At 49.2% G+C, this 24,474-nt stretch overlaps 1 protein-coding gene across 12 annotated transcripts in view; it reads left to right on the forward strand.

The window, feature by feature from the left end:
- The window catches only part of LOC105086277 (ribosomal protein S6 kinase alpha-2), a 375,469-nt gene that overhangs the window by 33,641 nt on the left and 317,354 nt on the right, over positions 1–24,474 (forward strand). For all 12 annotated transcript variants that reach the window (XR_010381181.1, XR_010381182.1, XR_010381183.1 and 9 more), the window contains exons 9-10: positions 6,991–7,052; positions 23,883–23,967. Coding sequence is in view for 9 of the 12 variants with exons in the window: in XM_064486472.1 (XP_064342542.1) it covers positions 6,991–7,052; positions 23,883–23,967 (147 nt within the window). In the remaining 3 variants the exon portion in view is untranslated. The remainder of the gene's footprint in view (positions 1–6,990; positions 7,053–23,882; positions 23,968–24,474) is intronic.

Here is a 24,474-nt window from a genome sequence, read left to right on the forward strand (position 1 = left end):
TGGGGTGTGAGTCCAGGGCAGCTCGTGCTGCAGCCCAAGGGGGCCGCCCCAGGGCACATGCATTGTCCACGCACCCCCTACGCAGTTTCATTTCTTCAGTAGAGAATCTACCCAGCCTGCACCCGTGGTTTCCAGAGCAGAAAAAATGAGATCTGTCCCCACAGCCGCCCCAAGGACCCTCAGAAACTCGAGGCCGCCAGATATGCTTGCTCTCCTGCTGTGCACGTTACGTGACATGCTTCCGCCAGTGTCCAGAATGCAGGGCCGCGAGCGCGCTGGTCTGAGCCCACGCTGCACCTCCATGGAAACCCAGTGCTCAGCCCGGGCCCCTCCCACCGCCTCCCTCAAGGCTGGGAGCGGAGAGAGGAGGGGCCGGTCTGAGGTCTGCACTGGGACATCAAACAGCCACTTGCTGGACTTCGTAATCTCAGCGCTGGGCATTGTGACCTGAGGGTTCAACGCCCCCATCTGGTGGGGGGTGGGGGTGAGGCTAGGGTCGCGGGGTGTCTCTCCCCAGACCTCATGCACTAGGTGGGCCCTGCGTTCCTTTGACTGGGTTGTGGTCCTGCACTTGCTCTGATTTGCCGGCCGTGTGGTTCGCTCGGAGCCACGTGACCGGGTGACTGGAAGGCCCGGTTGACTCTGGGCCTTGCTTCCTCAGCGGGGAGTTGGTGGGCTGGAGTTCAGTGGCTCTAACGTCCGTGTAACATTACGACATTTGAGCAGCAAGGGAGAGACCACAGGTGACACCTTTTTGATTCTTAAATTACACCCCAGCCAAGACCTGGGTATTCAGCCAGCATCCCCCTGCCCGCGGTGGGTGACAGCCATGCTGTTGTTCACTGTGTCGGGAGCCGAGGAAGTGACCGCCACCCGGGAGCCGTGTCTCGTGGGGCCTTCTTTCCTTGCCAGCTCCTGCTGTGTTTAGCTTTTTCTCCTGCGCAGCCTGGCGCCCAGCCAGCCCCTGCTGTCAGCCCTTCTGAGCGAACGTCTCCGCTCCAGATCCACAGGGACTGGCAGCCGGAACCCAGAAGGTCCCTCCGGCACAGCTCACTGAGGTGTGTGCTGCGCCATGTGGCTTTACTGTTTCCTCCTGCTGTTACTCCCACCTGCTGTCCTCTCGCGGCCCCCGGGGGTCGTGGAGCAGGTGAGCTCGTGCTCATTTTGTGCCGCTGTCATGCAGGTGTGGGCCCCAGGCCAGCAGCAGCGGCCCCACTGGTTGGAAGAGCAGAGTCTCAGGCCCTCTAGACTTGCAGGTCAGAGTCTGCGTCTGCACAGGGTCCCGGGTGGGGACTGTGCTTGGAGATGTGTGAAGACCGTGGATTCAGGTGGCACACCAGCCGGGGGCCCAGAGCCGGGGACTCTCACGGCCTGCAGAACCCCTCCCCATCCCCCCACGGGAGGTCCGGCAGTTCTGCGTGGCTCGACGCTGCCTCTGGCCAGGCCGATGTACGACTGGGGTCTAAATCGAGAACATGGACGCAGAATGTTCACAACCACTGACATAGCAGCCGGAAGGCTGAGTGGAGCCAGCAGGGCAGGGTGGGTGAGAACAGCAACAAAACCCACAGGCAGGCATAGGATCCTGAGGCTCCAGGAGAGAGGCGGAGCCCTAGGTTTGGATCCCAGCTGCGTGGTGTCCCAGCCCTGATGCCGCCTCGCTGCCTCTCTGTGAATGGGGAGCCGTGGGCGTGAAGGGCCTGGAATGTGTCCGGCCAGTAGCGAGGTCCCAAAGATTTCACAGTTATCGCCCGGTTGGGGACGCAGCCCATGCCCCCATCCTCACGTCCTCCTCCTCCGAGACTCGGATTCAGCATTCCCGGTGCTTGGCTATGCTCCAGCGTGGATTTCACTGCCCGTCCGATGCAGAGGGAAGTGACTTGCTGGTTAAACGGCCCTCAGATCCCTGTGCGTGAAACGGCATCACGGCTCCACAGCCGTTTCAACTCTGCCACAACCTGTGAGGCCAGTGGGCGGCGACACCTGTGGCCTCATTTCCAAGGTCGGGATGATGATGACTTAACATTGCTGGCACCGGGAGAGTGGTCAGGTGGGTGGAGCTTTGCGGACCTGCCAGAGGAACAGTCCACGTGGCCTGACTCAGGCCAGCCCAGAGCTGCCTCTGCCCCCAGGCAGGCGTCGGGATGCCAGGAGGTGAACAAAGACTGCAGGCCGGTGCCCGAACCAGGCTGGTCCTATTGGTAGAGACTTCTGCTCCCACCCATTGTCCAGCACATTCCTGTCCTGGGTGGGCAATCTCGCTGCTGGAATAGTGGCTCTGTGCCCTGCGAGTTTGGTTCTCGCCCTGGAATGTCCAGTGTTCCTCAGGTGACCAGGCTCCAGGCTCCTGGCTTGGTGGCTCCATGGTCCCTCTCACCTCATCTCTGGGCCTCATCTTTTTTGTGTGCCGTGTACCCCTTTTGGTGGCCTTGTGAACAGGCTTCTTCTCAGAATAATGTTTTAAAATACATTTTTAGAAGCACATGGGATAACAAAGAATGTAATATGAAATGTGACGTCTGTTAGTAGCAAAACAGCTCACCCCATGCAGCTGCGTTTTCTGCCTGCGTTCATGGTCGAAGGAAATGCTGGAAATCAGGAAGAGGCTTGAAATAAAGATGGAATTTTTTTCTGACTTTTGCGTTCACAGATGCCCTTGAAATCCGACCTCCGGCCAACGGTTGGGGGAGAAGGGGCGGTGGAGATACAGCTACTTCTTAATGCTTCTGCTGGAAAGGACACTGTCCCTTCCCCCCCGCCGGCCAGAGTCTGGGACAGGACCATGGGTCTGTCTGACAGCAGGTCTCCGGCCTCCACATTGCGTGTCCGTGGTGTCCTGATACCTGCACAGTCCACATCCCGTGTCCATGGTGCCCTGACACCCGCTCAGTTGTGGTGGACCAGGCAGGTGTTCTCTAACCTGGGAGGAAAAGTTAAATTTGGGGGCTGGCTCAGGTCTGTCTGTAAAGCCAGCAAAGCTGTTCTCAATGTCAGATACCCGGTAAGGTCCCCTCAGTTCTGGGTGGGATGCAGCCTTCAGGTGGCACCAGCTAGAGGAGCTGCTGGAGAGAAACAGGCTAGACGTGGTCTCAGCTCGGGAGAGACAGACTGAGGGATTGTCCTTGTGTCTCAGCTCTGGTCGCGCATGAAACACCGACTGCAGGCCCAGGGGAACAGAGGTGAGCGGTCGTGGGGCCTTTTCAGAACTGTACCCCCTGCGATCCCTCTGCCACCAGCTGCCCCACCGCCCTCTGCACAGGGCCTGATGTGCTGGGCCTGACCTCCCAATATCTGGCAGTCACTGGAGAAGAATCAGCCTGGTCCTCGGGACATCAGGCCGTCTTCCACCCTTGCTGCCTGCTGTCGGTGAGACAAACACTGTTAGATGTTAAGCTGTGCCTGTGAGGTGAGAGGCTCTTGTCAAAGTGAAGGAGCCGCTGAGACGTGGAGATGGCGAGACGTGGGGCGAAACCTGCCTGGGGCAGAGCCTCACCTGTTACCTCCAGACTCATCGCCTGCTGGGACCTCAGTTCTGTCAGTTAGCACTGCGGCCGAGGCGGAGCTGGAGTGAGAGGTCTTGCTTCTGTAGTGTCCTCGGGCTGTCATAACAAATTGCCACAGACTGCGTGGCTTAAATTAACAAGAGGAAACTGACTATACTTCAATATAAAAAAAAAAAGCAGAAGGCGGTAACAAAGAATAACATAACGCCATTTGCAGCACCATAGATGGACCTGAAGAATATCATTCGAAGTGAAGTCAGACTGAGAAAGAAAATTACCGTATGATATCACTTATATGTGGAATTTAAAAATTAAAAAAAAAAGAAAGTAAAAAGAAGACACTAATGAACTCATCTACAAAGGAAACAGACTTGCAGACATAGTGAACAAACTTACGGTTATTGGGGAAAGGGGGTGGGAAGGGATGAATTTGGGAGATTTGCAAATGTTAACCACTATATATAAAAATATATAAAAACGAATTTCTTCTGCATAGCACAGGGAACTAAATTTGATACCTTGTAATAATCGTTAATGAGAAAGAATATGAAAATGAATATGTGTATACATATGCATGACTGGGACATTGTGCTGAACACCAGAAATTGACACATTGTAGCTGACTGTACTTCAAGTTAAAAAAAAAAGAAATTGAAAAAAATAAAACCAACAGTTTATTCTCTCCCAGTCCTGAAGGCCAGAGGTCAAGTCCAAAATCAGCTGTTTCTTTTATTTATTTATGTATTTATTTTTAAACTTTTTTTAAGTTGAGTTAGTTTACAATGTTGTGTCAATTTCCAGTGTAGAGCACAATTTTTCAGTTATACATGAACATACATATATTCATTGTCACATTCTTTTTCGCTGTGAGCCACCACAAGGTCTTGTATACATTTCCCTGTGCTAAAATCAGCTCTTTCTGAAGCCTGTCGGGGAGGAGCCTTCCTTGTGCCTCCGGGCATTTCGTGGCCACATCACTCCAGTCTCTGCCTCCGTCTTCACACGGCCCTCCCCTGTCTGTCTGTCCATTTCTCTCTTCTTGTAGGGACACCAGTCACTGGATTAGGACCACCCTGCTCCAGTATGACCGCGTCTTATTCCATCTGCAAAGACTTATTTCCAAATAAGATCGCATTCACAGGTTCCAGGTGGACCTAAACTTGGGGGACACCCATCCACCCAGTACTCAACACTAGTGCCCGTTTTCAGTGATTCCAGTGTGTGGGCACGGTGTTTTATCTCCTATTACCTGCGCTTAATGTGCCCAAGGCTGTAAGAAGAGGAAAATACGTTGTCTTGGCCTTGTTTGGTCCTGCTTCAGTTGCCATTTCGCCCCTCAAAGCAGTGGTCACGCTCTGGTGACGATGTGGGCCGAAGGATGCTGCATCAGCACCCTTGCATTCTTGTCCTTTCAGAACAGACAGGCCTTCGCTGACACTTTTTTAGAACAAATCTTTTTTTTTCAGGGTGTTTGCTGGAAAGTAGAACGGAAGGATCTCAGTTAATTTTACTCTTATTTTCTCTCTTCCCCAAAGAGCAGAGGGTCTCTTTGAAGTTTCTCCAGCCAGGACTGCAGGTGTGAGGAAATAGTCCAGGTGAGAGAGGGACTTAATTTTTGTTCTGCACAAGGAGGAGTGATCCTGGACCAGTCCCGGGGCCATTCTGAGTGTCAGAGTCAAATCTGAAGGGCGGGGCTCCCACCCTGACTGTGGGACTCCAGCAAACGCTGACTGTGAGGGGGCTTTCCGGGTGCAAGGTCTTCAGTTCAGCGAGAAGATGTAGCCAGGCTGGAAAAGCCTGGAGCCTCAGGCTCCGCTCAGCGCCTCTGCGGGGCCGGAGCCGTCCTTCCCAGGCGCGAGGGGTGCGGGGGTTTGGAGGCCTGCCTCCCCCAGGAGGGCAGGAGGGCGTCGCAGCCGCGGCCAGCAAGCGAGCCCAGGGCCTCCAGCTCCTTTCCAGACTCTCCTTGCCAAGGGCTGCTGCTTCTGTTGCTGCTTTTCCCCGTCAGGGGCCCCACGCAATTCTGTAGCTGAAAGCCTTTAAATTCCAGTGTCATGTTGCCCATATTTTCCTAAAACGAGGCAGCGTGGGTCGCGAACTTGTCAGGAGAGTGTGCTGACCAGTCGCTGGTTCTCTGAAAGCCCGACTGTTCTGTCTTGCCCTGGTCCACACGCGGTTCTTGCCTGGCCCTGCGGGGTCCAGCAGTCCCCACCCATGGTGGTGAGTGCACTGTTGACATTGGCCTGAGGCTTTTCAACATGACCTCTTGATTATTACAGAATACACAGTTATTGAAGGAAACTTGGAGAATACAAACAGACATAGGGAAGGAGATAAAATTTGGCCATGATCTCATAATGCAAAGGAAATTCACTTAAACAGTTTCTCTCCTTGTCTCTCCCCCGACACTCATCACAGTGGTTTTCGGTTCTGGTTACAGACCAGAATCATCTGAGTGTTGTCAAAAGCTCATTCATGCCCAGGCCAATTATATCAAATCCTGGGAGCCTAAGGCATGGGCAGTTTTTAAAGGTTCAATAATGACCACTTATGGCAGGTTTTGGGTTTTCTGATCAACATTTTATTTGCATTCTTTATACAGGTCCAACCTATTCCCTTTTAAAGAAATAGGCAATTTCAAGCAACCAGCAAAGTTGAAGGAATCGAGCAGTGAACCCTTGTGAACTCAGCACTTAGGTCCCACCATTCCCGTTTTGCTAAACTTTTTTTTAATCACCTGTCCACTTATCCATCCCTCTGTCCACAGAGCCCTCCTACTTTTGACCCATTCCAAAAGAAACTGCCGACATCTCCACACCTCCCCATAAATGCTTAATCACATATGTCCTTAAGTGGATTAACATTTGTTTATAGATTTTCCCTTTATTATTTAAAATTTATTTTATTTTTGTAATTTTTAGTTGAAGTATAGTCAGCTGACAATGCTGTGTCAATTTCTGGTGCACAGCATCATGTTTCAGTCCCACACATACGTACATATGTTCCTTTTCATACTCTTTTTCACTTTGGGTTACTGCAAGATATTGAATATAGTTCTCTGCTATACGGTATAAACTTATTGTTTATATATTTTATATTAGTATTTAGTACCTGCAAATCTCAAACTTTTAATTTTTTATTTAAAAAATTAAAAAAAATTTTGTTGAAGTATAGTCAGTTTATAGTGTTGTGTCAATTTCTGGTGTACAACATAGTGATTCAGCCATACATACACACATATATATTCATTTTCATATTCTTTTTTTGTTAGGTAGCTTTTCACTTTAGGTGTAATATTTACATTCAGTGAAATGCATGCGTCTTATGTGCCCGTGGCTGAGTTCCGACTGACGCACACACTTCTGTAGCCCTGACCCTATGGATACACAGAACATAACCATCAACCCGAGGTCCCTCCAGCCTCAGCTAATCCCCACCCCCACCCCCCATTCCTGGAAGTAACCACCATTCTGGTTTTCTTCCGTTACAGATTAGAAGGGCCTGTTCTTGGACTTCACGCAGCGGGGACCATACGTGCCTGCGGTTTCACAGGTGACTCTCTTACTTAGCTGCGCTGGGTTTCTGTGGCTGCCACAGCACATTATCACAAATTTAGCAGCTTAAACAATACACATTTACCATCTTACAACGTCCTAAGATTGCGGTCTGACATGGGTCTCACTGGGCTGAAAATCAGGGATTCGGCAAGGCTGTGCTCTGTCCTGGAGGCTCAGGGGAGAATCTGTGCTCTTATCCTTTCCAGCTTCTAGAGTCTTCCTGCATTTCTTGGCGCCTGGCCCCCTGTATAGAAAAAATGTTTGCCCTGACTCACTGCTCACAGAATACTCTGTACTTTACTTCTGGTTATCAAATGTGTGTGGGTTTCCCCCAACACCGAGCAATTCTGCCACACCGGCTGGGTGCCCCACAGTCCAGCTCAGCTCTGAAAACACGAACTCCTGGTGAGAGCACAGGCCCCTCAGGTAAGGTGCTGCCTTCCCAAACTTCAGATGCTGGTCACCAGCCCAGGCTGTCACCTGTGCTTCTGGCTCAAAATCAGAGGTTCCTGCAGCCCCTCCTTGGGTTCCATCAATCGGTTGGAGTGGCTCGCAGAGCTCTGGGAAATAGCTTACTTACTGGGTTACTGGCATGTTACAAAGAGTTGTTCTGCCGCAGGGCCCAGCAGGGAGGGCAGGTGAGAATCACGAGACTGGAGAGACGGGAAACCGTAGCTGATCCTCAGCACCGATCACTCGGTTTACTGCTCACAGTCAGCGCACAGCACAGATGGGTCAGAGCAGGGAAGGGGTAACGAGCCACTCCAGGGGGAAGTTGGGAGGGAGGTGTCTCTGCACAAGCTGCGTCTCTGGTCCAGCGATGCCAGTCCAGCAGCGGGTCCTGTGACAAGCACAAGGGGAGAGCTCCTTTCCAGCAGGACCTCCAGCCGTGTTGGGACCAGCTCTTGGCAGAGTGGGGTCGGGGCCTCCTGCCAAGAGCTTCCAGGGCACTGGGCTCAATGGTCTAATTTTAAGGAGGAACCATTACCCTAGGGGAGGGGGTCTGGACTCTTACCAGTTGCTCTGTCTGTCCCAGGGCCTACGTCACCCATCAGACATGCCATGTACAGTAATATTTCTTAAGTGTCACTCTAAGATTCGCAGTCGTACGGTGGCCATTTCAAAACAACTCATATGGAAGTTCATGTCGGCCACTGTGACTCCCTTTGGAATGACTTGACATGTTTGTTTTTTTTTTTTGAGTAAACAACGTTTGTTCTAGGAAAAGCAACTCATTGAGAGATAAAACTGTTTTAAAATATACGTATATGTACTGTTCATTGTTTCTATGAAAAATTTAGAACTTTAGCTTTTTAAACTTACATAGTTGTCAAGAAAAAAAAAAAAGGAACCCAAATTGGATCGAAGAGAACTGTCGCTGTGTGCAGGTGACATGACACTATACATAGAAAACCCTGAAGAAGCGACCAGGAAACTGCTCGGGCTCATCAGTGAATCTGGTGAAGCTGCAGGGCCCAAAATTAACACACAGAAATCGGCTGCATTTCTGTACACCAACAACAAAGTAGCAGAAAAAGAAACTCAGGAAACAGCCCCATTTAGCATCGCACCAAAAAGAATAAACTACCTAGGAATAAACCTGCTCAAGGAGGCAAAAGACCTGTGCTCCGAACACTGTAAGATGCTGATGAAAGAAGCTGAAGACGACATAACCAAATGGAAAGATACACCGTGTTCTTGAACTGGAAGAATCAATGCCGTTAAAAAGGCCACACTACTCAAGGCAGCCCCTATCAAGTTACCAACGACATTTTTCGCAGAGCAGGAACAGCAAACGTTAAAGTTTGCATGGAAACACAAATGACATGTCCTAACAGCTGAGGCCCCACGAGAGAAACACAAGACAAGTAGGAACAGTAAACAACGAAGAACAAAGGGTTTTTGCTCTTCACCCGATCCTGCGAGGATCAAGCCTGACCTGTGCGGTCGCTGCCGCATGCCCTCGGAGAGAGGTCGGAGGATAACGGGATGCTCCGTGCCGTGGACAAGCCAGATCCATGTCTGTCTCAGGAAGAACTTAACGAACCCAGATTCTTGCCTCTTCGCAAACATACAAAAGCACGAAAGTCATTACCTTCAGGTGTCTTTTCTTTGGACTAGCAGTAGTCTTTCACCAGGATGTTTGCTCAATGGCACGAATTCCGTGGACAAAAATCACACGTAAGCTGGCTGCCCCGTCACCCTCTCAGAGCAGCTCCTCAGAGCTACAGAGCGCCGTCTCCCGGGTGCCGGTCTCAGTCAGGACCCCGAATAAAACTTACACACTCACTACGCTTATGATGTTTGTTTTTCTGTAGGTCCACAGTGTCAAAACACGAAATCACATCACAGGGAGAGCATGAAAGGTTACCAATGAAGAGCTGGAAGGAGGTATACAGGGTGGGTCCAGGAGGGTCCCCAGGGCAGGAGCTTCTGTCCCAGTGGAGGGTGGGTGCACCACCCCCTGGCCCGGGGTTGCATTTTTGTTCACCAGCCTGGGGCTCCCTGACTCCCATCCTTTTTTGTTTTTATGGAGGCTTCATTACGTATGCATGACACTACATCACTGGCTATTGGTGATTAATTCCACCTCCAGGCCTCCCCTCCCTGGAGGTTAGGGGTGGGCTGAAAGTTCCAACCCTCTCACCACACTGTTGGTTCCCTGGCAACCAGCCCCTACCCTTAGGTTATCTAAGAGCTTTCTAAAAGTCACCCATTAACAGGAACAAAAACACCCGTTTCATCTTTATTATGCAGAAGCTATTTCAGGAACCGAGCACAAAAACCAAATATTATGATGAAATATTCCCCAGTACTCTAATGGGAGATATGCACCAGGACCTGTGGACAAAGACCAAAATCTGGATTTATTCTATGACAATATCGCACCCCCTTTGTCCATCTTCACAGCCAGCCACGGCCCATCTAGCATTCACATCGCAGCACTCTGGCTTTTCTTAAGCCTCCCTCTTCAGCTTTTAAAGACCTTTGAGACGACATGGGGCCCCCTGGACGACTCAGGGTACTGTCCCTGTGTAATGCCAGCTGGTTAGCGACCTGAATTCCCTTTGCCACGTAAGCTGACCTGCTCACAGGTTCTGGGGTTTAGCACCTGGGTGTCTGTAGGGGCGTTTTCTGCCTGCCCACCTCTGCACAGCAGTCCTGAGATTCACCCGAGTTGTTCACCCTGTGTTGTTCGTGTATCGGTAGTTTATTCCTTTCTATTAGTGAGTAGAATTTCATTGGATTCCGTCAGTGTGTTTATCAATTCTGTCCGTGGACAGCGGGGAGCGTCCTCATTCGGGGCCATTATGGGTAAAGTCATTTTGATCACTGTTGTTCAAGTCTCTTGATGGACATATATGTTATTTCTCTTGGGTAAATACCTAGGGCTGGAACTGCTGAGTCAGAGAATGGGTGTATGTTTAATTCTTTTTAAACTGCAGGCCTTTTCCCAAAGTGGTTATGCCATTTTATACCCACGCCAACACTGCAGGAGTTCTGGCTGCTCCACATGCTTGCAAACGCTTGGCGATGCGGCTCTCTTTAACTGTAGGGACCCTGCTGGGTTGGTGGGAGTCTTAAGCGGTTTTAAATTGCATTTCTCTGGTATCACGTGATGTCAGGCTCTTTCCCTGTTCGTGTTGTCTCTTCCTGTAGCTGCCTTTCAGAGGTGTCTAGTCACATCTTGTGCCCATATTCAGGGGATCGTTTGTGTTTTTGTTATGAGCTGTGGAAGTTCTATACATAACGTGCGTACCTGTTCTTAACCAGATAAATGTTCTGTAATTTTTTTAAGTTTTAGCTTGCCTACTTATTTCCATATGTATGTTTTTTTCATACATATGTTTCTTTAATTTTAATTTTTAAATTTTTTTGTGGGGGAGGTAATTAGGTTTTCATTCATTTATTTATTTTAGTGGAGGTACTGGAGATTGAACCCAGGAGCGAAGCACGTGCTCTACTGCTGGGCTGTACCCTACCCCCCACATGATGTTTTGATGAGAAGTTTTTATTTAAATAAAATCTATTTTTTTCTTTTACGGTTATTTCCTTCTGTGACCTGTTTAAGAAACATCTGACTACTCCTAAGTCACAAAGATTTTCTCATATTTCCTTCTAAGCGTTTTATGGCTTTAACTGTGACGTATTGCAGGTCACATTTTGTGTAGGGTGTGAGAGTGAGTCAAGGTTCCTTTTCTTACCAAATGGTTATCCAGTTATTTCAGCACCTTATCTTGAAAGGATGGTCCTTTGCTCATCATTGCTTTGGTGCTTTTGTTGAAAAGCAGGTGGCTGCATACATGAGGGTCTACAGTGGGGTCTCCATCACAGTCTCTTTGTCGGTTCTTATGCTGTATCTTACTGTATCCTGCTATCTTGATCTCTGTAGCTTTTGACAAATCCTAAAGTCAGGTGGTTTACGTTCTCCAACTTGGTTTTCCTCTTAAGGGGTTTCTTTGGATATTCTAGGTTCTTTGAATTTCCACATAAACTTTAGAATCTTTATTTTAGTTTAATTAATTTACTTAATTTTTATTTAAGAAATCTGCTGAGATTTGTCTTCTTGATTGTGTATTTGATGTTGTGACGCTCTGTACCGCTCTGCTCTTGCCCTGATCTGGCCCAAACGAGTTTAGCTTTTTTTGTCTTGTTTTGTTTTGTCTTGTTTTGAATCCGCTTGAAAATGTCCCTCAAGGCTACACTGTCATGCACACCAGTGTCCACCCACGGAGTGCTGTGGCTCTCGGGACATGCTCATGCACTGAAACCGATCATCTTGAACTGCGTGTCTGGGGTCCTGTTTCTGAACCCACCCTTGTTTCTCAGAACATTTAGATCAGGTTGTAACCGTTAAATCACAACCAATAATATAAGTGTAAACAAGTCTATAATTTACCCAACTACTAATTTCTCAATTTTTGAAAAAAATTTTTGGGCAGATGGTTCATTAAAATGTCGTAGAAAAACATCAAAAGTGTTTCAGACACAGAAAGAACTGTATGGATAATGCTTCAGTTTTGTATTTAAAGAGACAACCTCCCCCCCCAAATAGGGAGAAAGGCAGAAATTTTTATTTCTAAGCAAAAAAGGAGTGGGAAGATTTCATAACTGTGTTCATGTTAACAAAGACGTGATTTGTTCATCTATTTCAAATGTAGTTGCATGAGTATGAAAAGGTGGCTGTGGAAACCTTTACTGTCCACTGTGGAGCATTAAATATAGTCTTCATCCCCCCCCCCCCATTTTTAAAGTTCAGGTATAATTGATTTACAATGTTGTGTTAATTTCCAGTGTACAGCATAGTGATATATATATATATATGTATGTATGTGTATATATATACACACACACACACATATCTTTTTCGTATTAGTATGCTCTTTAAATTTTATGTAGGCAAATCTGTTAATCTGTTCCTTTGTGATTTATTCCATTTTTATGCTTAAAGATTTATCCCCCAACCAAGTCAGATTACCTATTTTTTCGGTTGTTACAATCTCGTATTTTACAACAGTGATTTTAATTATCTCTAACAAATTTTGTGTATTTGGAAAGTGAGACTTTATTTTGTTCCTAAATGGTCAGTTTCCCCACAACAGTCTTAAATAATCGATCGCTTTGTATTGCTGTTAAGTATTTTTTCTATCGTATTTTAAGTCCATGTATGTTTTCCAAGGTTACTGATTGAACCACGCTCATCATTGATCTCTGTGTACGTTTGCGTCCCAGCACCCTTCTGCCTTTAGAGTATGTCTTACATCTGACGTTGCAGCTGTGGTCTTGGTCTTGTTTTTCTTATTCTTGTTATTCTATTTTTGTTTAAACTCTTGTTTATTTTCTTAAATTACAAATCGCAATTGGATTTTTGACTATAGTCACAATATAACTAAGACTAATTTTTGTGGAATACACATGTGTACATTTTCCAGTTTTCCTAGTCGGGAACATGGTGTATTCCTTAATTTATTCACGTCAGTGAGTCAGTCCTTTTAATGCTCCCATATCTGCTTTCATGAAAATAGGCCAAAAAGGAAAGTATGTTTGAATTGCCAAGATCTTTCAGGAGATTTAAAGAATCACCCCCAGAAGCAAAGCTCATTTTTCCTGTGGTAGGACAAACCTTGCCTTAAAAACCATTTTACTGTAGGAATTAACGAGAGGCATAAAAATATTCATACCCATTTACCTCACGAGGCCACGTTTGGGAATCTTCCAAAGCGCAGCGCACAAGCTCTGTGCACAGAGATGTTCACTGGAGCGAAAACATTCCTCTGTGGGGAATGACTCCACAAATTAGGGGACGTCAACGTGATGGAATGTTGCACAGAAATTTGAAATGATGTTGAGGATATAGCCGCGTTGGGAAGCGTTTTTCATAAGCTGCGTTTTAAAAGGCGACTGCGGGAGGGGGTGTGCCTCTTCCAGTCTGGCTCCCTCTGCACCAGCCAAACCCACCCCTTGCTGTTTCTCGCACTTGACAGACAGCGCTTGCCAAGCAGGCGGCCCTGCTGTTTGTGTGTCTACCTGGACGCCCCCCGCCCCCCGCCCCTCGCGTGACCACGCCCCCTCGCGAGCTCCAGATCTTAGCACAGCCATCCCCCCCCCCCCCCGGACCTCCCCAGCCCCTGCGGCTCGATCATGTCACAGACTACTTAGTACTTAGCTGTTTGTTTCTTGCCGGTCTCCTCCAACCAAAATGTGCCCCGGACGGGGCATTCTGTCTGTCCTGTTCAGGCTGTGTACCCAGGCCGTCTGGAAAGGCGCCTGGGCTCAGACACCAGCGCTGTAAGCAAAGTTGAAATGATAGAGGGCCCAGGCTCATTATTTTATTGATTTTCTTTATTTTGGATACATTGGCTTGTCAGCGAGGGTGAAAAAAAGCTGTCTTAGTTCCTGCTAGAAACAGCTTTGCACCATCTTTATTCATTATTGAGGAAATCTGATGGATAAGAGCAAAATTGGGTGGAGGGACAGGGACTGGCCCAGAGGGGCCACAGTTCCCACCAGTTTCTGGAGCTGGCAGGGTACTGCTTCCCAGGGTGAGACTTGGATGGGGAGAAGCCTGGCCATTTGTACTGCGGGAAGAGCACGCGCCCTCCCCATGTCCCTCCCCACCTACACCCCAGATTGGGATGGAGGGGCCCTCGGGGTTCAGGTGAGGGTAGCACCTGTCACCTAGGAGCGTGGTCCCTGCCCATCACAGTTCCTGCCCTCCAGGGTCTGATGACCTTGTGTTGGTTGAGGACGGAGAAGGTGGACACAGAGAGAGGGGATCAGGGACCCTTGCCCTGCGCATCACACTGGCCTCAGTGGAAACGTGGGAGTGTGCTGCCCAGACTCCAGCCGACATCTGAGTCCCCTCTGCTTCCCTTCCTGGAAGAAGTTGGAACTGACAGATGAGCTGGGCATCATGTCTCACACCCCCTCCCCCAGCCTGGTCCAGCAGGCGGTAAGTGACCTGGGACCTAGAGGTCCTGAAAAGTCATCTGCCTTCTCTTCTGGCTTTTCGAAAGTCATTTAGAAATTATTTCTTAAGAGAGACCAAAGATCTATATTGATGAGGGTTTGGCCTGTGACCATGTGGAGAAAACTCCATATGTCCCAATCAGAAAACATCTATTTTTACTGAAGAAGCTGACAGAAGCGCTTTCTAAAAAGGCTGCTGTAATCAGCTGTGTGGTAGAAAAACATATTCAAAACACGAAACAAAAGTCTGTTTTTAAAGAAAATCAAGCCAGATAACAAAAAAAGACTGGATGAAATAAACACATCAGGAGGCTCTTCGACTTGTTTTAAATAGACCAGACCTCAGTATTTTTATTTGAAAGGAATCCAGGAAAGGACAGCGCATGATGAAATGACTGGCAGGAAGTGCGAATGTTCTTGTGCCGCGTAGGGGCTCCAGGTGGGTCTGACAGGCGGGGGCAGGTCCACAAAGAGGCAGGACATGGACTTGAATAACCACATTGATTGTAACTACCTTGTGTATCCTGCAGGCTGGGGATCAAATACAATAGCTGGAAAGAACAGGACAAAGTAATTTTCTTTCTTTGTCAAGGGTGTTCAGGCTTGCCCTGCTCTGCGCCTGATTTTGTTACTCTGAGCGGGAGGATCAGGTTCCAGGCAAGGCTGTCCTCACGCCCATCGCGAGGAAAACGAACTCCTGTTAGAAAACTCAGCCCACAAGCACAGCTGTGCAGAAACTCTCGTATTTCTTTCCTGTAAACCCAGTGAATTGTGAGAGCAAGTCCCCAGATCACCCCAGGTCCCTGGGGGGCCCTCGGAGGTCTCTCCTCAGTCACGCAGCGACTGTATAGCGCCGGCATCCACCCTGGTCACCCGTGGCCGCGTCTCCCTGCTCCTTCCAGGTCCGGCTGCTTCTCCAGGCATCTGGGTTCGTCCAGGGGGGCCTGTGTGGAGGCAGAAGGCATAGGAGGGCGTGGCTGGGAGAGGATGAGGGTGCACGGAGGGCAGACAGGGGCTCCTAAAAGCTGTGGTCCCCGCCACAGGCTCCCACTGAGGCTGAGAGGACCACCCTCATGGGATGGCTGGCTCAGCCCAGCCCAGCGGCTCCACCCACCGTCACCTTGAGGGAAGGTCAGAGTCAACTTAACCTGAGACTTCCTACCCTCGCAAGGCATACGTCTGACTTCATTCCCTATATTAGTCTGAGAGTTCAAGGTCAGGTTGAACTTCTCAAGAAATACCTGTTAACGTTACAGGGAAACTTGCTTTTTAAAACAAGTGTCCTGCGGTAATGATTCCCCTACCAGTGGTCTCATGAACATACTGAATATTCATCTTACAGAATCCGCATGTGAACCTAGGGGAAATCACCACTCTCCCGCCCCTGTAACACTTTGGCCGGGTCAGTAATCAGTGCGCTCACATTGGGAGACAGATCTCGTTGGCCTGATCCACTGTCCTGTCCCTACCACTCCCAGCTCCACACCCTCGACTGCCCCTTTATTCAGCAGACTTGCCCAAAGATGAAGCGCAGACCTCGTGTGGGGCTTGTCTGCTGAGACATCAGGCCAGAGGGAGCCCTGTGCTCATGCAGGGACCACAGAGGGGTCACAGCCTGCATGGTGTTTGTTTGGAAGCTTGAGGAACCAAATCAAAAGGAGCAGAGAGTGCTAGACTTTACTTTTTCTAGGAAATCAATGCATTACATGTGCACACACACTCACACAGTTTTTTTGATCCTTAGAAAATCCCCTTAGCAACGAATTGATTGTCATTTATTAAGCACTAACATGTGTTCAGCACTGCATGGGGTGCTTCCATGAATGCAGAATAACTTGTCCTCTAGGATTTGATCAGCGCTTTGCTTTGTGTTAATAACCATCAACACAGTTCCTGAAGGAGTGACAGAGCCACCCTCTGTGCAGGTGGGACTGAGGCCCCTGTGCCTGCACCCCGGACACCTCCGTCTTGACCAGGTGAGCACCGTCCACTGTCCTACAAGGATCCTGACATCCCAGCCTGAAAGGGCGCCTCCCGGGTTCTGCCTGCTGCCTGGATGTGCGGTTTCTGCTGTTAACTGACTTCCTGTGCCTGCGCGTCCCGATTCACCTCTTACTTAGGAGGAATTCAGTGTTCTCTTTGAGACCAATCAGGGTACGTGCGAGATCAGTGCGTTGCTGGTGGCAGTCCTTCGGTCTGGTTAGTTACTTATCCTAAGGGATATCTTTCCGTGCTTTTGTTTTGCATAATTCTACCCGGTACGTCTCAGACCCTGACACAGAAATGGCTGTGCTCGCCGTTTCAGCTGTTCTAGTCATTCCTTAAGCCAAACACTTCATGGAAAATCTTTCTTCTTGCAAAACCATGTGTCAAGGTTAGCTTGTCTTTCTGTTCTTACATTTTCCTAACAAGATAAGCAAGCATTAATCTTTTTTTAAAAAAAAAATCAGATACAGAAATTAAAGTCAACAGCATGAAAAAACACGAGTCCGTGCAGGCAGAGGACGCAGAGCAGGGGCTTCTGGCAGCCAGAATCTGCGTGCGTTCTTGTGGTCGGACAAGTGCACCTCGCATTGAAGATGCCCTGCCCTCAGGCTCCTCTCTCCAGGAGTCCGATTCAGTTGTGGTTCCGAATGGCCCGTGGCGTTTCCATGATTCCCTTTCCTTTCATGGAAGAGAATTTCATAGCACTATAGTCAGTATCCTGTAATTGTGGATGTTTTCATGTACTTCACATAACTTTCACCAGGAGTAGGTACTTGATTCCATAGGTTATGTGGAAGGTTCCTGTAAATACTGTGTTTTTGGTGATTGTTTATATTCTGAGGCGATAACTATCATGGTTTAAGAATTTACCAAGCACCGTTCATGCATATGCTTAATCTTCTAACGTCAGTACAGACTGCGACTGGTTCCAGTTACCTCCAGAGTCTAGTACACAATCTAGGACAGAACCGTCTTCTAAGTTGTGCTGTTCGTGGTCTTCAGCCATTTTTACTGTTTCTCGCCTTCCTCCTGCTTAACTTGATAACGGATGGTCATTTCTTAGTAAAGAGACTTGACTATTGTTAAAACCTAAGTAAACAGTAATAATAAGGACAAAACTGTAGCAACGACAAACACTCTGTATGCCATCAGCGCCCAGAGGGAAGGGAGGCCCAGTGCATCTTGGGGAGTGTTTCCGAGTCACCGGTCTGGGCTGGTCCTCGCCCTCGTCACGTCCCCTCAAGCCACATGCTGTGGCTACAGTTTCCGTAGACTTTTCAAAAGGCATTTTATGTGTGTTCAGCTTAGATATCAACATTAATATTTTTGTTTTCAAAAGGAAATTGAGTTGGTCCAACCGGGAGTGCTTTTGTTAAAAACAAAAAAATCTAGAAGTGTATTTACTTCCCTGTAAGGTCATTTCATGAAGGCTGTGGTTGCTCATGTCAGTTCCGGCAGAAATGCCTGGGATTTACGAGGCCGGCGCCCTTCGGATGAGGTACGGCGTCGGGGAAACGGCCAGTGTCTCATTGCCCATGTGATGTCCTGTTCCTGTGGGATCCGTCGACGGGCTGTGTGATTAGCCTTACGAAAGCTGGAATAAATTTTGGAACAAACATGTTTGGCTCAAAGCTAAATTAAATAAATCCCTGAAAATTACTTAACTGCCAATTACCACAGAGAATGCCGAATTAGAAAAGAGGACAGACTGGTCTCACTGTCTCTGCAGGACAAGAAAGTTAGTAAGACTCCCGACCAGGAAGCTCACCAGGTGGTATTTTCACAAGACTGAGCTGATTTCTGCGGAGTATTGTATGTAGGCGAACGGGACAGTGCATTCAAGAGGGAGAGGAGCAGCTTGCTTGTCTTTACTTCTTTCTGCATTTTGCTTCTGCGGGCTCTGACACTCAGGCAGTAGGTGTTTGCCCCGGGCTGAGTTCTGCTCAGAGGTGAGGTGCCCTCGGGACACAGGAGACTGGGGCCGGGGCCCAGCCACGGTGACCGAGAGCTGGCGTGGCTGGGGTCATGCTGACTTCGCTCACCAGAGGGGGAACATTATTTGGGAGGCCTGCAAGCAAGCCTTCTTCTTTAAAATGTTCTCCTAGCATATAATTTCCTTTTCATAATAAAGAGGCACTGTTTACTCTGTACTCAGCCGGCTTTTCTTTCTTGTGAGTAATTCCTTTTGGAAAGAAGCTGCCTTTCTCTACCAGAGTGTCACGACTCTGTTGTGTTGGAGATGGGGCTTCTGGCTGGTTTGGATTCCAGCTACCTCTTGTGTCTTTCTGGACCAAACTGCAGGATGTGAGCACATCAAGGGGTTTCTGGAAGCCTCTATGAAGGCTTCATCTTCTTTGATGCTTAACTGTTGCCAACTGAAATGTTGTCCCCGGGCCCTGGCTAGTCCCTGAAGAAGGCAGGTGTGAACCAGGATCTTGACTCACCGATTTATCTGGACGTCTGGGTCCTGATTACTGTGGAACTGCGGTGTTTTGGGGCTTTCTGATTTGCCCTTATATCCTCCCCTGGTCCCCTTGGGGAGTGTTAGCTTGGCTGCTGTAACAAAGGAGCACAGATGGGGGTGGGGGTGCTTAAATGACGGAAACTCATCGCCTCCCAGTTCTGGAGGCTGGGAGTCAGGCCCAGGTGTGGGCAGGCCGGGCTCCCTCTGCAGGTACTGGGAGGGTTGGCGCCAGGCCTCCCGCCCCTTCTGCCCGTCCCCTCGCCTGTGGGGGTGGAGGCCAGACTCACAGGGCGATCTCCCGTGCCTGTCTGTGTCCCCATTCCCCCTGCTTTTTTCCTTTTTTTTAATTGAAGTACAGTCAGTTTACAATGTGCCAGTTTCTGGTGTGCAGCACAATGTCTCAGTCATACATATACCTACATATATTCCTTTTCATAGTCTGTTTCATTATAGGTTACTCCAAGATATCGAATAGAGTTCTCTGTGCTGCACAGAAGAAACCTGTTTATCTATTTTACATATAGTAGTTAGTATCTGCAAATCTCTAACTCCCAGTTTATACGTCTCCATCCCTTTCCCCCATGGTGACCATAAGTTTGTTTTCTACGTCTATGAGTCTGTCTCTGTTTTGTAAATAAGTTCATTTGTGTCATTATGTTCCATATATGAGTGATATTATATGGTATTTTTCTTTCTCTTTCTGACTTACTTCACTTAGAGTGACGATCTCCAGGTCCATTCGTGTTGCTGCCAATGGCATTGTTTCATTCTTTTCATGGCTGAGTAGTGTTCCATTGTGTAAATACACTACAGCTTCTTTACCCAGCCACGTGTCAGCACATTTAGGCTGTTTCCATGGCTTGCTATCCCATTCGCCCTTCTGTAGGACCCCAGTCCTGATGGATCAGGGCCCCCCCTTCCCCAGTACGATCTCGTGTTCACTAATTACCACCACAGAGACCCTATTTCCAAATAAGGCTCCATCCTGAGGTGGTGGGGGTAGGACATCATCATGAGAATTTTGTGGGCAGAGAGGGCAGGGGAACATACCGTTCAGCCTGTAACAATGGACACCACGCCTTTTTGTTAAGATGAGAATGAGTCTGGTTTGGTTTAGGGGGAATTCTGTGAAACCTGGGAGTGAAAGTCCCAAGGCTGCGGGTCACGTCACTAGACGTGAGTAATTCTCTTCACTTCACAAATCCGTTGGCCACAGCAACCTGAAGGTGGAGCAGCCCGGGGGAAGCGGGTGGGTCACCAAGCATGGAGGTCAAGCCTGCTTTGTCCTCTTGAGCAGCAGGTGACTTGAAATCAGCCGGGGTCTCTTCGAAAAGCACACTATTTTCCTGACCTGAGATCTGGGGCACAGACCCCAGCCACCATTGCTCTCTCTGTTACGCAGACGAGATGGGGAACTTCAGAGCAGCTGGGTCTCAGTGGCAAAAGTGGGGCCTCTTATCAGATTTCCTGACTCCCACTTCTGTTCTGGAGGGTTCCTTTGGTTATGGGAATCCGCAGGGTGAGGGGCCCTCTCCCCTACTCCTGCCCATCTTCCTCTGAGAAGAGACTCCTTTTCAGATTCAAGGGGTGGTGAGCACAGCGCTGGGATTTTCGTTTGCTCAGGAGAGTGCGGAGTTTTACGGCCAGCTCCCACGTCTCATCCCTGCGTGATGGTGACTGGGCTTCCCGAGATCCTTCCCACTGTGTTCACTGCGAAGGGTTTGCTTCATTCAACACCCATTTCAGCAAGCATGCTTCAGCTGCCTCTTGGAAACTGGTGCTTGGAGGGGGGGGGGGGTCCTTGGAAATCAGATTCTTTAGGTGTTATTCTTGTTAAAAGAAAGTTGTTCAGGTGTTCTCGGGATGTCGGGTACTCTTGCCCTGTCGCACACAATTTCTTTTTGGTCCTTTATTTGGACCTTTATCCTTTTAGGTATTGGGACGTCATCATTTCCTTTCAGAGAAATGGTCCTCCTGTTGCTCACGCTCCCCAACGCACGCTTTACAAATGGGGCTGATCCCCTCTTGGACCACGTGTATTTTGGAAAGTTGTCTTTTAAATTTTATTTTATTTTTTGTTTCCTAGGTGACCTGTTCTTCCTTCCTCTCCATCCACCGTGCTGGGTACCATATCTGGCCAGGTGGCACCCAGGGAAGTGATGGAGGGAGTGCATTGAGGTGGTTGTTTGCTTTTAAGTAACAATCTTAGGTGTTTCGAGTGCAGCTGTGCAGAGTGAAGGCGGCGTGGGAGTGTGATTGCTGGGCTCCTGGGCTGAAATCTGCCTCGCCCTCCTGACCGGCTCGCTGAGTGCCTTCAGGCTCTCCTGCCTCATCACCAAAGGCAGAATAGAGTCCAGTTTCCTTATTAGTGTCACATGTGCATAGTTTTAAAAAGAGGCATCATGATAAATGATGAACCACATTTTCAGTGATTTCTAAGCCTTATAGGAGCTCTTTTGTGTTTGCAGACGGCTGATCTGTAAGGTTCTCGCCCATCATGGCCCCAGAGCTGGGCACGGTCCTCTCTCTCTGCAGAGGGAGGCAGGCAGCTGGGCCAGTCATGAGAGGCGCACCCAGCGTTCTTTCCTTCCTGGTTCCTCCCTCCAATGAAAGGACCAATGTTCCCCTGCCCCATCTCAGAAAATGGAACTTCAGTTAACGCCCAGTAAGGAATCCTACTTCATTTTTCTCCCTGCTGCCTTCAAGAGCTCCCTGTTCTCAGTCTTCAGATGGAAAAATCTTTTTTTTTGTGGGGGCGGGTGGTAATTAGGTTTACTTATTTATTTTATTTTTGGAGGCGGTACTGGGGGTTGAACCCAGGAACTTGTGTATGCTAAGCGTGTGCTCTACCACTTGAGCTATACCCTCCCCACAATATGGAAAAATCCTGACATCTCTTTGGCACTGGGTTTTACATCAGTGATTTCCCTCTCTTTATTACACAAACCCATTTTATTTTACCTGCTTCTACTCTGTGACCTTTTACACTGTGCCCCAGTGAACCTTATTTTGGTGAACCCATTGGGACTCTTCACTCTGCTCTGCCAATCAGTGAATGCCACCTTTGAAAATAAACAATATTGGTATTATTTTTATTTTGACTGGAATTAATTTTTAAGATCCTTACTGGCCCCATTTTGTAGAAAGAAAAACTGACTCTCGTAAATCAGCATTAAGACCAGGACCTCTTCTGTTAATTCTGACTTCACTCGTCTTGTTCTGGAACACGGAGTGGTTGGCATTTGAGCTAGTTTGTTGTTGTGTTGTTTTGTTCTTTGCTAATGAACTGTATTTCTTTGTGAGTTTATAATGATGAAAAAGATAAAGAGATTATTGATAGTTTTTGGATGCAGCAAATCATTTTCTTAGATATTTTTCCCAAAGACAAAGGAATTTGCTATAGAAATGAACACACTTCAGAAGCGACGTTACATTGCATTAAACTTGAACACTGTTTCCCAAAGGAGGGAACCAAAAATCAGACTAGCTTCAGAGATCTGGGGAGATGAATATATTTCCACATGCACATGTCTTTTATTCTAAGAAGAAATGGTGTGAGAAAGAAGACAGAAGAAACCAAAAAAGAAAAAGAAAGAAACAGGGAGAGAGGCGCCCCCCTAGAAAGTTGCACTCCTGGTAGGAGACTGAAGTGGTCAGTGCCCCGCTGGAGGCAGCCAGGACCTCGCTTCCGCCTCTGCCCTGGGGCGGGGGCGGGGTGTGGGGGGTGTCTCTGGGCCAGTTCCTCCTCGCCGGTTATCTCCTCTGCGAAGTGGGATAGTAAGGTCCACAGGAGACGGAGAATCAAGAGAAACTGTGCCAGGTGCTCGCGGCATCCTTCCTGGAACTTGACAGACGGTCGCTACAGTACAGTGTTTGAACTAGTGCTTCTCTGACCGAAATCCCTGCCCTGACTTCCGCAGATCCTGCCGGTTGGGAGTTTAAGCAGCGCACCTCCTTGTCATTCCCTCTCCCAGAAACAGCGCGGCGGCCACGTTCCCGGTGCGCCGAGGCCAGGGTCCAGCCTGCAGACAGAGGCTTCGGCTGGAGCCGGACGAGCCTGGGGAGAGGCCGCGGGCGCCGGGCCGGCGCTCCTGGTCTCCCTTTCCGCTTCTCCGAGGGCGTCGTCGTCCTGATGCTTGGGGGGCGGGTGGGGGGACGGAGAGGCCGCTGCTCCAGCTGCCCCAGCGCAGCAACTCCGGGATGCGGGGCGCCCCTGAAATACTGATGCAGAGCAGCCCCCTGCACCTGGCCTCCCGCCGCCAGCCCTGGCCCAGCCCCCAGAGGCTGAAGGTGGTCGAGTGGGGTTCCGAGGAGCGAAGGGAGCCCGCAGCGGTGCCCGCGCGGCGCGCTGGGAGCGAGAGGGGCAGACCCCGCCGCGCGCCCCCTCCCCTGCTCCCTCCTCCCAGCCCTCGGTTGCTATGCGGTTTCTATGGCAGCAGCATCCTCAGACCCAACTTTCACCCATCATTTAGAGCCAATTAAGGTAAAATAGTGGGGGAGCGGGGAGGGCGTGGCCTTGGAGGGGGGAGGGGGCGAGGCCGGGAATCCAATCTGATGCCGAGAGCCGTGCGTTCGCTCCGCCAGAGTCGCAGCGCAGACCCGAAGCTGCAGTTCTGTCTCCTCCTCCCTCTTCCCCGCGAGCGAGCGAGGGAGCGGGAAGCAGCCGCCGAGACGGGGCTGGCGGGGAGAGGACACACCGAGCAGCCATATTGCAGACCCCCGCGCCCTCCGCACCCCTGGGGACCGTGCCGGCGCCTGCGGTCGTCCCAGCCTGATTTCGGCCTCACCACCCCCTGCCTCCCAGCGACGCCCGCCTCTGCCTCGGGCGCTGACATCCTGTCTGGCCGTCTCCGTGCTGTTTGGTGCCTCTGATTATTTTCCTTCTTCTTGTCTGTACTTGATCAGAGGGAAAGGAAAGTTTTCCAAAATGCCGATTGCACAGTTGCTGGAGCTATGGAAGAAGATAGAGGTGGAGCCCATGGAAACAGAGGTGAGTACGGAGGAGAAAGAATGCGCTTTTCCACAGCATCCTAACTCTGCGGCAAAAGGGCTGTTTACTACAGTGAATTCATATTTATCGAGGGACTGTTGTGTGACAGGGTCTTGGCTGTTTGATGAGCAGAGATGGATAGGCTGTGTTTATACGCACAAGTCAACATTACATACGTGTGTGTACACCCACACACGGCTGTGTGTGGTGTAAATATATGAGTGCAAATGAATGAGCTGAGGAAAAAAATGGTTGCTCTTAAGCCAAACTTCAGGATGCTTCTTAAAGTATGTGTATGCCTTGAAGTAGTCACACGTTTCCAAGCTAATCTGCATCAGTCTGATTTTCGTTCAACAAGTGGCTTAAATAAGACCTCCAGTTGCTACCGTGAATGATGAAACCGGAAGGCAAGCAAATGATGGATTCTTCTTTAAGAAACAGAAGGCATAAAGATAATGCAATCTTAACGGGCTGCGTGGCCCAATACAGAGGACTGGTTGAAGATAA

Source organism: Camelus dromedarius, chromosome 6 (assembly GCF_036321535.1).
Source record: "Camelus dromedarius isolate mCamDro1 chromosome 6, mCamDro1.pat, whole genome shotgun sequence".
Taxonomy (NCBI): Eukaryota; Metazoa; Chordata; class Mammalia; order Artiodactyla; family Camelidae; genus Camelus; species Camelus dromedarius.